Raw genomic sequence first — 12,707 nt, 5'->3', positions numbered from 1 at the left:
GCCTGGCCGAGCGCGCGTCCTGTCTGCTGCTGGCCCGCGACTACGCCGGGGCGCTGGCCACGCTGACGCGGGCGCAGGCGCTGGCCGGGGCCGGGCTGGGTGGTGCGGCCGGGGCCGGGGCCGCGGCCGGCGGCGCCTTCCTGGACGTGCTGGCGCGGTGCGAGGTGTCGCGGGTGCTGCTGCTGCTCCTGCTGCAGCCGCCGCCCGCCAAGCTGCTGCCCGAGCACGCCCGCACGCTGGAGCAGTACTGCTGGGAGGCGCCCGACGGCGGACCGGGCACCGGCAGCGGGAGCGGCACCGGGACAGGCGGGGGCCTGCCGCCGGCCGCCAGCTACCTGCCGGCCGAGCTGTTCCTGCTGCTGCAGTCGGCAGTGCTGGCGTGCCAGGAGAAGGACGCGGAGGCGCTGAAGGCGCTGCAGGCCGAGCTGTGGCCGCTGCTGAGTGCAGAACAGAACCATCTGCTGCACCTGGTGCTGCAGGAGATGCTGAGCCCTGCCGGACAGGGGCTCTGAGCGCCGCCGCCCGCAGGGACAGGTCGGACTGGTCGCTTCAGGCGGTGCCAGCACAGACTCTATTCCGTTATTTATTTTTAATACGAGTTCTGTAACACAATGAAGTAATGGTTGATGAGAGAATATGTTCATCTACACGTTTGCCTTGTGTCACAGTAAACTACTCACTGTATGTACTGGAAGTTGTCATGCTTGAAAAAAGTGTAATCCTAAAGAAGAAAGGCCATTTCAGGGCAGAAGGAAGCTGTTCATTAAAAGACTGGCTGCAATTTGCATGTGTTGGAGGATTTGGGTATCTAGGAATCAAATGTTGTTACAGTTGCTTTTTCTAAACAAAACAAAAAAAAAACCCAAACCCCACCAAAAAGAAACCCACATAAAAATAAGATTTAAATTTTTCCCCTTCCTGAAAACAACAGACACTGCAGCCAACACGAGGCCTTGAGTTTTGTGGTGGACAAAAGGAGTTGTTGGTCACTGACCTGCAAGTGATTCCTGGGGTGATGGTGGCCTGACTCCAGTCTCTGTAGCAGCTGCTAACCTAGAGAACTGAGCCTGCACGATGGCAAATCCACTGCAGCTGAGGGAATTTGAGGATCGAATTAGTGGTGAAGGTGGTGAAGTTATAGGAGTTATTGGAATGTGGACTATCTGCTTAATTCTCAGCTCTTATCCGTCTGCTCTTGGGCACTTCTGTCTCTTGCTTTCTGCTTCTTGAGGCCTTTAGGTGAAGGCAGCTGGTCTTTAGATGAGAAAAGACCCTGCTGTCTTTGGTGCACTCAGCTGTTGGGTATAGGCCTTGCTAAATTCCAGCAGTGCTAAGATACAACCTCAAGCAGGGCAGGCTTTATCCTGGAAGTGGGAAACGCCCTGAGAGTGCGCATGTTGAGTGAATAAAGAGCAATTCTAGTGCACCCAGCTAATGGTCAGTGAAACAAACTCTCTCAGCCAGCACTTCCAGAAACCCTGCAGAGGCTGAGGTTTTCCTGTTGGTACACCTGGGAGAGAAGTCAGAGGTAAGAGGTAATTCTGTTAAGCAGTGGTATTACATCTGATTTTAACATTTGAATCTGGAAGCAGCAGCTTTTTCAAATGTTTTTCAAGTGTTTTTCACCTTCCACACTTAAATAATGAAGAACTTGCCTTTTTCCCCTCTGATACACAAACAGGGAAGCTGCTAATTTTAAGAAGCCTTTATTACCACAAGCCTCTTTTTGATAAGGTCAAACAGTAGTCGAGACAGGCTCGGATCCAAACTGGATATTATTTCATGGCTAAATTAGCCGTGAACGTGCCAGGCCGGGAAGCAAAACTAAAAACCCATGCGGCGAAATCACATATGCCCTTGTCCTTTTAAAATCCCAACAGATGAAAACTCCTACTAGAGCTGTAACTAGACGACAGTGCCAAGGATGGGTGGTACCGGGGGCGGTCCGAAGGCGGCTGCCGGGCGGCGGAAGGGGCGCGGTGCCGGTGACGCGGCGGCGCGGGGCGCGTCGGGACGGGGCGGTCGCTGCGCTCCGAGCGGCGGGGACAGCACGCGGCGCGGCCATGGCGGACGGGGACGGTGCGCAGCGGTGGGGACCGGCGGGGGCGCGGGGAGTCCCGGCGGGGAGGGGCGCGGGAAGGGCTCGGGGCCGGCGTGGCCCCGCTCGGGGAAGGGTCTGCGGGCGGCTTTGCCCCCACCCCCCCCCCCCCGGGCCTTTGCCCCTCTTCCCTCCCGGCCCTGCCGCGCTCCCGGCGCTCACTCCCGGCGTGTCGCTCCCGCAGGTTCCAGCGTGAAGAAGCGGCGGAAGAAGGAGAAGCGGGCGCTTGCGGATGATGATGTAGCGGTGAGCGCGGGGGTGTGGCTCGGGGGGCCGGGGGGCTCCTTCAGCCCCAGCCGTGGGGACGCGCTCCGGGGGCCGTGGGCAGGGTTGGGACGGGCTCCGGGGGCCGTGGGCAGGGCTGGGACGGGCTCCCCCACCACTATCCGTGGGGACGCGCTCCGGGGGCCGTGGGCAGGGCTGGGACGGGCTCCGGGGGCCGTGGGCAGGGTTGGGATGGGCTCCCCCATCTCTGTCCGTGCGGACGCGCTCCGGGGGCCGTGGGCAGGGCTGGGACGGGCTCCGGGGGCCGTGGGCAGGGCTGGGACGCGCTCCGGGGGCCGTGGGCAGGGCTGGGACGCGCTCCGGGGGCCGTGGGCAGGGCTGGGACGCGCTCCCCCCGCCCCATCCCCGGCGGAAGCGCGCCCGCCCCGCGTGGCGGCAGCGGAGCCTCCCCGGCCACGTGGAGAAGGCGCGTGGGGCGGCGGGAGCGCGGCCCTCCGGGTTCCCCCTCTCTGATCGAGCTGAACTTCACCCCCCGCCAGGACATTCAGCACACCGAGGACTTTCTCATCAAGCCCGAGTCGCGGGTGGCGCAGCTGGACACGTCGCAGTGGCCCTTGCTGCTGAAGGTAGGGCGGCTTCTGCTCAACCTCGTGGCCCGTCCGTGTTCCCGCTCCTTTTGTCCTCTGCCCCTGGAGCTGTTACCGGCTGTGTAAGCCCGACTCGCGGGCAGCGGCACACGTGGTGCTCTGCATGCAGAAATCGTGTTACAAAGTCTCTCCAGCAGTAACATTTAAGTTTTGTACGTTTCCGTGCTTTGTAGAGATCCCGCCATATTTTTACTTTTTTTAATTGGGTCTGCCCATGGCCTGTGGTCTGTGTAGATTTCCAGGTTGCTTGTGCTGAGTTTCTGGGGCATATTGGATTTATCCTGCACTGTAAATGTGTATATTGTGCTGCTTTCCCATCTCCTTCAGTCCAGGATTTCTATTTTTCTCTATTTTTGTAAAATTTTACCGTGGTTTCATTGTTGGGCCATTTTCATTTTGGAAGCGGCTCTATCACTTAAATGTACAAATCAGGCCTGGTGTGCCTGGGGGAATGTACTGCAGCACAGCAACACTGAAATCAAGGGAGCTTAAGAAGACATGTAACTTCTGCTTGGATTTTGTAGAACTTTGACAAGTTAAATGTGAGGACAGCACACTACACACCTCTTCCTTCCGGTGCTAATCCCCTGAAGAGAGAGATTTCTGACTATGTTAGGTGAGTGCAATACAGGCCCAGAGTGGTTTATTTTTCTTGCACAGTTAATACCTTTAAAATATTTTCTGTCTGGATTCCCCTTGTACCTTTCTGCTTGACTCAGTGCCTTGCCATAATCAGTAAATATTTAAGTAGGACCCACTGACCTCTCCCTGTAAAGTTTTCTTTATTCTGGGCTTGCTGCAGGTCTGTGGATGAACATGCAAACCACCTGAGCAATTCTCTGGGGTTTTTGGAAAAGTCCCTTGGCCTGCTGGGCTTTGAAACTGCTCAGAGCTTGTAGAGTTTGGGGGGTTTTAAGTGCAGAGTAGTGTTAAGCAGGCGGGGGAGAAGAGAATTCCTTGATTATATCACCTGTTGTGCGTGGAGCAGATCACTCTGGGCTCACCGAGAGCTGTGTATCTGGCTGTATAGAAATACATTTCTCTGCAGCCCTGACAAGTATTTCAAAGGTGCTGCACTGTTGCTGTGCTTGCCCTGGTGCTTAGCTCCCATTCCCTGCCATTTTGCACTTTAGGTCTGGCTTTATTAACCTCGACAAACCCTCCAACCCATCCTCTCACGAGGTGGTTGCGTGGATCCGGCGCATCCTGCGAGTGGAGAAGACGGGGCACAGTGGCACCCTGGACCCCAAGGTGACTGGGTGCCTCATTGTGTGCATCGAGAGGGCCACACGGCTGGTCAAATCTCAGCAGAGTGCAGGTATGTTTGTTGCCCAGGACCATTTACAGTGACTAGGGATGTGTGAAGTGCTTTTGGAGACAAAATGGAGATTTTTAAAACTTAAAAAAGTCTATCTTAAGTCTTCAGTGCCATGACCTTAAGGGTTGCATGTTACTCCAAGCCCCTGAGGACACATCCATGTTGTCTCAGGTGTTTTTTTCTTTGCTCCTCTGTGCTTGGGCTGTTATAAGTCAGTGAAGACACTTCTGACATGGTTTTATGTACCAGTTGAACTTAGGGCCTCAGCCTCTAGCAGTCCAGAGAAGAAATAAACATCGTTTAGATTTATTTCCCTGGAAGAAAAACCAACTCTGTAATAAACCATGCCCATTTCCTAGAAGAGGTGGTTGTTAGGATTTCGGGTGTCTGGGGACGTGTGGCTGTGAAGCAGGGTGGACCTTGAGGTCAACAGCAAATGCAAGTGGCCGCTCCTGACTGCTCTTGTCATTCTTTCAGGCAAAGAGTATGTGGGAATTGTTCGGCTGCACAATGCCATTGAAAGTGAGGCTCAGCTGGCCAGGGTAAGTCTCAGGTGCTCTTAGCCATGCTGGCATCTGGCATGCAGAGTGCTGGGCACTGGTGGGAGATGAGGGGCCAGGAATGGAGCTCAGGTGTGCTGTGTGTGAGGTGATGACACAGTTTATCCATTCTCTGAGTGCAGTGGAGCTGCCTTCCTGCAGCACCCCAGCTCCTGTTCTAGGGTCTGGGTGCTGTGCGGCCTTCAGACATCCTGCAGCATCCCAGTGTCCTACTGGGGGCTGCTGTGGTGTGTGGCTGGCTGCCTGCAGGAGGGGAGCAGTGCTGGCAGGGTTGGAGCCCCTCTTTGGGGGGCTCCATCCTCACTGGGACGAGGGATGGTGTCTGATCACATGCTGCCATCTGATGGAAAAATCCTGGCTGTGCTCACTGCCATCTTGACCTCATCACTGGCTTGGATTTGCTTTATTAAATATGGCATCACCAAATCAGGATAAACCTTGTGGTTTCTCACTCTTGGAAGTGGTCACAGTTGCTGGAGACTCCAAGGTGCTCCTGCATTAGGGCACAGGTGTGAACTCTTGCTTCTCCTTCTTCCCTCAGGCCATAGAAACCCTGACAGGTGCCCTGTTTCAGCGGCCACCCCTCATTGCTGCTGTCAAACGACAACTCAGAGTCAGAACCATCTACGAGAGCAAGCTGGTGGAGTATGACCCTGAGAGAAGATTAGGTAAAACAGGGCTTTCCTGCCTTATTCCTATAAAGCTGAAAACTGATTAAACATTCTGTGAAATGGGCTTTTTTTGGCAGATGTCTTAAGACCTCAGTCCTCCCATTGTCCAGCAGTAACTGCTTCATGCATTGCTTTGGTGTGCTGGGAAGCAAACCCCATCTTTTTTTTGTACTGCTGCACCCTTTGTGGAAGAGCCAAATGATGTCAGTTAGATGGCATTAGCTCTCAGGGCAAAGATGACCTTCATCTATCACCCCATGCTGATGGCTCTGGGAAGGGCTGGGCATACAGCTTCTCATGAAGGATGTGGTTTATTTTCTGCTTAAAAACTCTCTATCCTGTCGTGCCTTTCAGGTATCTTCTGGGTGAGCTGTGAAGCAGGCACGTACATCCGGACACTCTGCGTTCACCTGGGGTTGCTGCTGGGCGTGGGGGGCCAGATGCAAGAGCTCCGCAGAGTCCGCTCAGGCATCCTGGGAGAGATGGTACAGTGGCACCTCAGACTATAACCAGCCCATTTGAAATTGTCAGGATGGCAAGAGTTCCTTGGGACTTTGTGAGTTTTGCAGTGTTAGTAGGAGGTTTAGGCTCTGGGAGGAGTTTTGTGAATAGCCCCCAAACAGTGTGAGCTCTTGCCATAGATGGTCTGTAACCAAAGTGTTGAGTTCAGTTCAGGATGTTGCTCCTGTTCTGGTAATTAAACTTTGGAACAGTGAGTGACTGGGAAGTGCACTGTGGTGGCTGAAAGTTTGTTTTCTGTCACCTGTGTTTCTCAGCCTACAGACCCCAGCATCCCACAAGTTCAGGAGTGTGAAGTGACTGCTTGGCGTCAGCACAGCTCAGGGAACATGGTTCATTGGAATGAGCCTGGAAGATGCAGTCTTGTGTTATCTTGGACACTTGTACAGTCTTTTCACCCTGGTCATTGACAGATCCTGCTGCTGGTCCAAACTCCAGAATGAATTTCTTTTTTTGCAGAGCAGCAGTGTCAGAGTGCAAGTGCTTCCCCACCCATCTGTGCTCTTAGCACAGCTGTAATCACTGGGTCATTTGTGAATTCCAGGTGTTGGGTGCTCACAGCTGCTTCAGAATTTATTCCATGTCATGGATTGAAGAGCTGGTTAATTTACACTTCTGCTCACTAACCTTTGTCTAGGAGTCCCAGGAACTTAAGTTAGGTCATATTTAAAAGTTTCGTGTGGACAGACCTTAGACCCTAGATCCAAGTGCCGTCTGAGATGAGGAGGGTGGAGGTCTGGTAGTCCAAGTCAGGCTGACCTCAAGCTGGTGATGGAAAGTATTCTTGCCTCTTTTATGTTGTATTTTTATGCTTGTGATTGGCATCTGTTTTTACTCCCTTTTTCAAACACTATTTGCTGCTGGACTTTAGCTGGTCTCTTGTGTGTGTTCCAAGTTGGTGGCTGGTGGGAGAGTTTAGGGTGGTTTTGTCTTTGCAGGACAACATGGTGACCATGCACGACGTGCTGGACGCCCAGTGGCAGTATGACAACAACAAGGACGACAGCTACCTGCGAAGGGTCATCCTGCCCCTGGAGAAGCTGCTGACCTCACACAAGAGGCTCGTCATGAAAGACAGCGCGGTGAGTTCCTGAGGCAGTGCTGGGGGACAGACAGACACTGCAAAGTGCCCTCCTGACTTGTACAGCTGATGGAATATACAGGGGATCAGGAACCATGTGATATCTGGTGCTGTCCTGATGGTGACTTGTGTAGGACCTCATATGGGCTGCTGCCACATCACCACGAAGATGCAAGAGCCATGAATTCAGTGACAGAGAATCTGCTCTCCTCACTTGGGGAGGATGCTGAGATCTGCCTGTCCCATTCTTTGCTGTGATAGGGGCTTTGCTTTCGTCTTCCAAAGCTCCCAAATTTTATATAGTGGACAAAAATGAATAGATACTTAGGGATGATATTGCTGGGATGGTAATGGCAGTGGGAAGCTAAAAATTAGAGGCACTTCGTACTTTAATTCTTGTAATAGCTTCTCAGCCCTCCCATTCCCTACATTTCCAGGTTAATGCCATTTGCTATGGAGCCAAGATCATGCTGCCTGGTGTTCTGCGGTATGAGGATGGTATTGAGCTTAACCAGGAGATTGTTGTCATCACCACAAAAGGAGAAGCCATCTGCCTAGGTATGAAATGCCTCCTTCTCCTTGTGCCCAGCTACCTGCAGAAACAACAGGCTGTGTGACAGTAAAGTCACAACACAGATGAGTCCCCATGCACAGAAGGTTTAATTAGTGCTTCCTGATGGGGAATGTGGGCCCAAGGCAGCTGGCTTTGGGCAGGATGTTAAGAAGCAGTGGCTGCATCAGTCCTGGGCAAGCTGTGAGGGGTTCAGCAGCTGTGTGATGCTCAGGTGTGCTGCGTGTGAGGTGATGACACAGTTTATCCATTCTCTGAGTGCAGTGGAGCTGCCCTCCTGCAGCACCCCAGCTCCTGTTCTAGGGTCTGGGTGCTGTGCGGCCTTCAGACATCCTGCAGCATCCCAGTGTCCTACTGGGGGCTGCTGTGGTGTGTGGCTGGCTGCCTGCAGGAGGGGAGCAGTGCTGGCAGGGTTGGAGCCCCTCTTTGGGGGGTTCCATCCTCACTGGGACGAGGGATGGTGTCTGATCACATGCTGCCACCAGGCACATCACACCTGCTGGTAGATCAGTGCAAAGGGACTCCAGCCCAGTTCTAACCAGGGTCTTCAGAGCAGCTGTGTGACAGTTCCAGTGAGTCCTTGGGGTGACATTGGTGGGGGGTGTTGGTCCTCTTTGTGTGGACAGAGGCAGAATAGGCTGTCAAAGTTCTGCTCTTCAAGAGTTACTGACCTCCCTGCCTGCTTCTGCAGCCATTGCCTTGATGACCACAGCAGTCATTTCTACGTGTGACCATGGCATTGTGGCAAAGATCAAGAGAGTGATCATGGAGAGAGACACATATCCCCGGAAATGGGGGCTGGGTCCCAAGGTGAGTGCTGTGGGCATGGGGTCAGTCCCAGGGCAGTGGTGGGAGCCCAGCTGTTGGGATGTGGGACTCTGGGACCCTTGGGCAGAGCTGTGCCTGTGTCTTCTTCAGGGCCTTGCTGTAATTCTGCTGTGGCCTCCTGGAGCCACGATGGTGGCAATTCCCAGTGACGGAGCTTTGGCAGCCCAGTGCTGGTGGGAGCAAGGCTTTCCCTCCCAAAAGAGCCTGGGGGCCACTGCTGGTGTTCAGGCATGGGCTCCTCAGGTCTGTACAGCACCAGCCCTCCTTTGGTAAAGAGCCAAATGATGTGAAGTGGATGGCATTAGCACTCTGTGCAAAGATGACCTTCATCCATCACCCCATGCTGATGGCTCTAGAGGGGCTGGGCAAGGAGCTTCTTTTCCTTCTGCTGCAGCACTGCTTAAATCCACACTGTGAGACACTAACCTGTGCCTGAAGGACAGGAGCAGTGGGAACACCTATTGTTGGTTCCTCTCTCACCTCAGGCATGTGGTAGTAGCTTAACTGCAGCCAGGCTGGCCTGATGCAGGTTGGACTCAAAACCCAGTGTCAAATTGCTGTGGCTCATTCCATTCCTGTGGTTCAGGTGGAAGTTTTGGGGATGCCTGCACCTTTGTCTCACAGCAAAGGTGGGGTAATACAGGACAATTCGAGCATTTTGGAGTCCTTTGCAAAATCTTGCAAACAAGTGGTTCAGCTCAAATGCTGCAGGTTGTTAAGCTGGAAAAGCCCAGTCAAAGATCCAAGGTCCATGATGTGCAGTTGTATTACTGTTGCTTTGACTCCCCCCTCAAATTAGCCCTTATTTACTGATAAAGATGCCTCTTGTCTGAGATTTAGGCTGCTGTGCAGGGGATGTTTTGTCTCATTTGTTTTAAGGTCCTTGGAACAGTGGTAGATAGGTTAAGGCTGTAGTTGTTGGCTTGGCTTGTTCCTGGATTCCCTCCTCCTATCTTGAGGGAGGATTTTTCCTGCCTGGAGCTGCAGTTTGACTTGTTGCACTTTGCTTTCAGGCCAGTCAGAAGAAGATGATGATCCAGAAGGGTCTGCTGGACAAGCATGGAAAGCCCAATGAGAGCACACCAGAGTCCTGGAAGAAGGAGTATGTGGATTACAGGTGGGTACTGGGTGTGTGGCTCCCACAGGGTTGTTCAGAGGGGAGCACTGTGCAGCAAGGGCTGGATGCTGCTGTTTGTGCATGGGTCATGCTAGGCTTGGCCCAAGGCTGTCTGGACCTGTGGGATGCAGTTGGGTTTCTTGGAGTGTGTTGCTGTTGGGCAGTGTAGGAAGGAAAGGCCCTGAGCAGACAGTTATCCCTTTTTAGCCTGTTGTGGTTTTAGAGGGAGTCAGTCTGCTAAATCAAATGGGGGAGGCCGTGCTGTTGCCCAGCCCAGCTGGCCCTGGTGCAGGCTGCAGGTCTCCCCCACACCAATGTCCCCACCCAGCTCCTGGGGTGGGCTACAGGGGACAGGAATTTGTACCTGTCCAGAGCAGCTGAGGCAACAACTGTCCTGTGCAACCTGGGGATCTTTTCTTTCAGGGACACTTCCAGGAAAGAAGCGGCTGCTGATCACCGAGCTGTCTCAGAGGTGGACAGGGCTGCAAAAGTGAGTTTTGCCAGTGCTCTCTGGCTCTTAGTCGATGCCCCTGCTATTCCCATGATCTGCCCACACTTTGCCCACACCTGCCTTTTGGTCTAATGAGGATTTTTAGTCCAGGGTCTTCCATGCCCTTTGTTAGGCACAAGGTCAGTCCCCATTCATGCCTCCTTGCCTGGAGCTCCAGCCATTTCCCACCAGGCCAATTTGCAACTCAAACACCAGGCTGTACCAGCCCTGGGCATATTCTTCTTCAACACAGCACAAGAAAATATATTGTATGGAGCCACAACAGAGATTTGTTGTGCCAGAGAACCTTTTTGGAGACTACAGAGAGTTGCAGAAGTGTCCATGGTAGAGTTGCAGCTAAAATTCCCCAATTCAGGGCTTTTGCATGCCTTTGGAAAGGTGCAGCGGTGTTTTAAACTAATATTTGGAGTACAGGAAACACTGAAAAATACAGGGGACAGTTCTGGCAGAAGCAAATCCTAGACAGTGTATGCTGGACTGGACCACTGACAGTCTGCAGGTCACCCTGCCTGCTCAAAGCATTGTTAAATGAAGTTGTATTGAATCAGGCCATCAGTTTTCCCCTCAGCTGAGCTCTTTTGGAAGGTGTTGGCGTGTCTGACAGTGTGTTCCCCTAACAGAGGAAGCGAGACTCAGAGAGTGAAAGTGATGAAGCTGTGACCCCACCATCCCCTGCCACACCACCACCAGAGGAGCTGAGCAAAAAGGAAAAGAAAAAGAAGAAGAAAGAGAAGAAGGCCAAAGAGGCAGCTGAGAGTGGGGGAGAACAAATAGAAGTGGTATGTAATTTCATACTGCCAGGGTATGGTCCAAACACGGGAGAGGTTGCTGTCTGTCCCTAATTACCTCCAGGTTTAATGCATCCCTGCAGCAGAGGAGGAGGTATTTGAGGTGCATTTTAAACTGAACTGGCTGAGGGTGGTGGGAGATAGGGCAGGTGCCCTAGGACACTTTTGGTGGGTTCCTGCCAGGCCACCTCTGTGCCCTGGTGCCCTGTCGTGGGTCCCTGTGGGAGGATGGTGCTGGCATTCAGTCTGTGCTGGAGTGATGTGTGCTGGTGGTGAAGGAGCACCGCAGCCATGGGGAGCCTGCCCTGCTCCTGGGGTGGAGCTGTTCCTCCTGAAACGAGCAGTGGGGGTGGGATTCCTTTCTGATGGCTTCCTGACCTGTCCAACCTCTCCACAGACCAGTCAGACCAGCACCAAGAAGAAAAAGAAGAAACAAAAGGAGGTAGAAGAGAGCTCGGAGTAAGCAACTGGATCTGTCCAAAGCAGGCAACCTCAACAATAACGAGGGAGAAGTTTTAGGCCTTGAGAGGAGGAGGACTGGCTGTGTGGCAGAGGAGCCAGCAAGTTCCAAGTTCTTTTCTGCTGTTTATATGAGTGGGTGTTTGACCTGCTCAGGTGCCCCTCTTCATCCTGTTTTAAGGGTTGCCAGAGGAGCGGGGTGCCTCACTGTCCCTGCACTGGATTGATCTCTAAAGCTGAGCACCATGATGCCAACAGAAGTGGTATCTTCAGGGAGACTGTAGCTTCTGGCTCTTCTTTGGTCTCTGTTTTCACCTAGAGAGGGTGGAATCATCTTTCTGCCCCCTCATGTACTGCCTCTTTCTTCCTCTTCTCACAAGGCTGAAGCTGTTACCTGGCAGTTAAAGAATGCTGCCTGGAGGAGTGGCTTTGTCACAGCCCATGTGAATGGGTTTGCATGGGGTCAGATCAGTTATTTTTGAGGGACTGTGTTTTGTTTTAACCTGGCCACACACTTGGCTTGACCTTCGGTTAAATGAGAACAAACAGTCCACCCAGATTATTCTTCACTCCTTTTTTTTTTCCCTATATCATAAAAGGATTAGAAAATTTCATTCCTCCTTTTTGCTTTATAGCACAAGGACATGCTTGTTCATGGTGTGCTGATCCCCAGTGCCCCAGTGACCAGGGCAGTGTGTCCCTCTGGCTGGCTCCCTGCTCTTTTCTACCCATTTGTTGGAATGGCACTGCAGAGCTTTTGGTTGCCTTGCCTGGTTCTGATGCCCAGTGTGTTCTGAAGGCTGGAGGTGGGGATGTGGCTTGGGGGGGCAGAAGGTGACCAGGAGGTGACCAGGCAACACGTCTTTCGTGCTGCTGGGACTGGAATCCTTGTGAGGAAAAGCTTGCTCAGAGGCAGCTCTGCCAAGGGGCACTGGGTGTGGGCTTAAACGGCTTCAGATAGATTTGTTGCTAACTTCCTTATCTGGAATGACTTGCTGGGGGCAGAAGGTCTCTCCTCTGTCACAGGGGTAGTGCTGAGCCAGGATTTAGCTCCTTTTAATGGTGAAGGACCCCAGGCTGTTTTGTTCTGAGTTCCATCCCTGCAGAGATTCTGTTAACTGTTGGTTTAACCTCGTGCATTGCTTTTGTCTTTAACGGTCTATCCTCCCCTCCAGTGCTGGAGATACATGCAGGCAGTGGGAACAGCAGCTGGTGGGTGTTAGAACCTGAGCAGGAAAAAAAAAAAAAGGTCCATTTTTATTTACTCTTTTTTACAAAAAAAGAAATAAAACGTCTGGTTTTGAACAGGTGATT

At 52.8% G+C, this 12,707-nt stretch overlaps 2 protein-coding genes and 5 non-coding genes across 7 annotated transcripts; all 7 read left to right on the top strand.

Moving 5' to 3' along the window:
• Positions 1-2: 2 nt before the first annotated feature.
• On the top strand, positions 3-781 carry F8A1 (coagulation factor VIII associated 1; the record flags this gene model as incomplete). Its single annotated transcript, XM_042039855.1, has 1 exon — positions 3-781. A coding segment is annotated over one exon (510 nt), but the record flags the coding sequence as incomplete, so codon positions are not given.
• Positions 782-1,999: 1,218 nt separating this feature from the next.
• DKC1 (dyskerin pseudouridine synthase 1) lies at positions 2,000-12,705 on the top strand. Its single transcript, XM_042039937.1, has 15 exons — positions 2,000-2,079; positions 2,283-2,344; positions 2,863-2,949; positions 3,495-3,586; positions 4,104-4,288; positions 4,766-4,830; positions 5,390-5,516; positions 5,874-6,004; positions 6,977-7,120; positions 7,557-7,677; positions 8,382-8,500; positions 9,532-9,635; positions 10,059-10,125; positions 10,767-10,925; positions 11,332-12,705. The coding sequence occupies exons 1-15, from the start codon at positions 2,064-2,066 to the stop codon at positions 11,395-11,397; spliced, it is 1,545 nt and encodes a 514-aa protein (XP_041895871.1). The 5' UTR covers positions 2,000-2,063; the 3' UTR covers positions 11,398-12,705.
• On the top strand, positions 4,932-5,178 carry LOC121670300. Its single transcript, XR_006018101.1, has one exon. It is a non-coding gene; the product is annotated as a small nucleolar RNA SNORD17 (small nucleolar RNA).
• On the top strand, positions 5,713-5,788 carry LOC121670297. The gene has a single exon (XR_006018098.1). It is a non-coding gene; the product is annotated as a small nucleolar RNA SNORD83 (small nucleolar RNA).
• On the top strand, positions 6,172-6,304 carry LOC121670298. The gene has a single exon (XR_006018099.1). It is a non-coding gene; the product is annotated as a small nucleolar RNA SNORA36 family (small nucleolar RNA).
• Positions 7,916-8,162, top strand: LOC121670299. Its single transcript, XR_006018100.1, has one exon. It is a non-coding gene; the product is annotated as a small nucleolar RNA SNORD17 (small nucleolar RNA).
• Positions 8,795-8,870, top strand: LOC121670296. Its single transcript, XR_006018097.1, has one exon. It is a non-coding gene; the product is annotated as a small nucleolar RNA SNORD83 (small nucleolar RNA).
• Positions 12,706-12,707: the final 2 nt, after the last annotated feature.

Source organism: Corvus kubaryi, unplaced genomic scaffold, assembly GCF_017639235.1.
Source record: "Corvus kubaryi isolate FWS band 111438036 unplaced genomic scaffold, C.kubaryi_AGA036_p1.0 37395, whole genome shotgun sequence".
Taxonomy (NCBI): domain Eukaryota; kingdom Metazoa; phylum Chordata; class Aves; order Passeriformes; family Corvidae; genus Corvus; species Corvus kubaryi.
The sequence above is the reverse complement of the archived record's forward strand: the minus strand, read 5'-3'. Positions and strand labels throughout refer to the sequence as shown.

Coding starts and splice junctions, on each gene's coding strand:
- DKC1 (XM_042039937.1), top strand. Junction 2,345..2,862: donor TTGCGGATGATGATGTAGCG/GTGAGCGCGGGG, acceptor ACCCCCCGCCAG/GACATTCAGCACACCGAGGA. Junction 7,121..7,556: donor TCGTCATGAAAGACAGCGCG/GTGAGTTCCTGA, acceptor CTACATTTCCAG/GTTAATGCCATTTGCTATGG.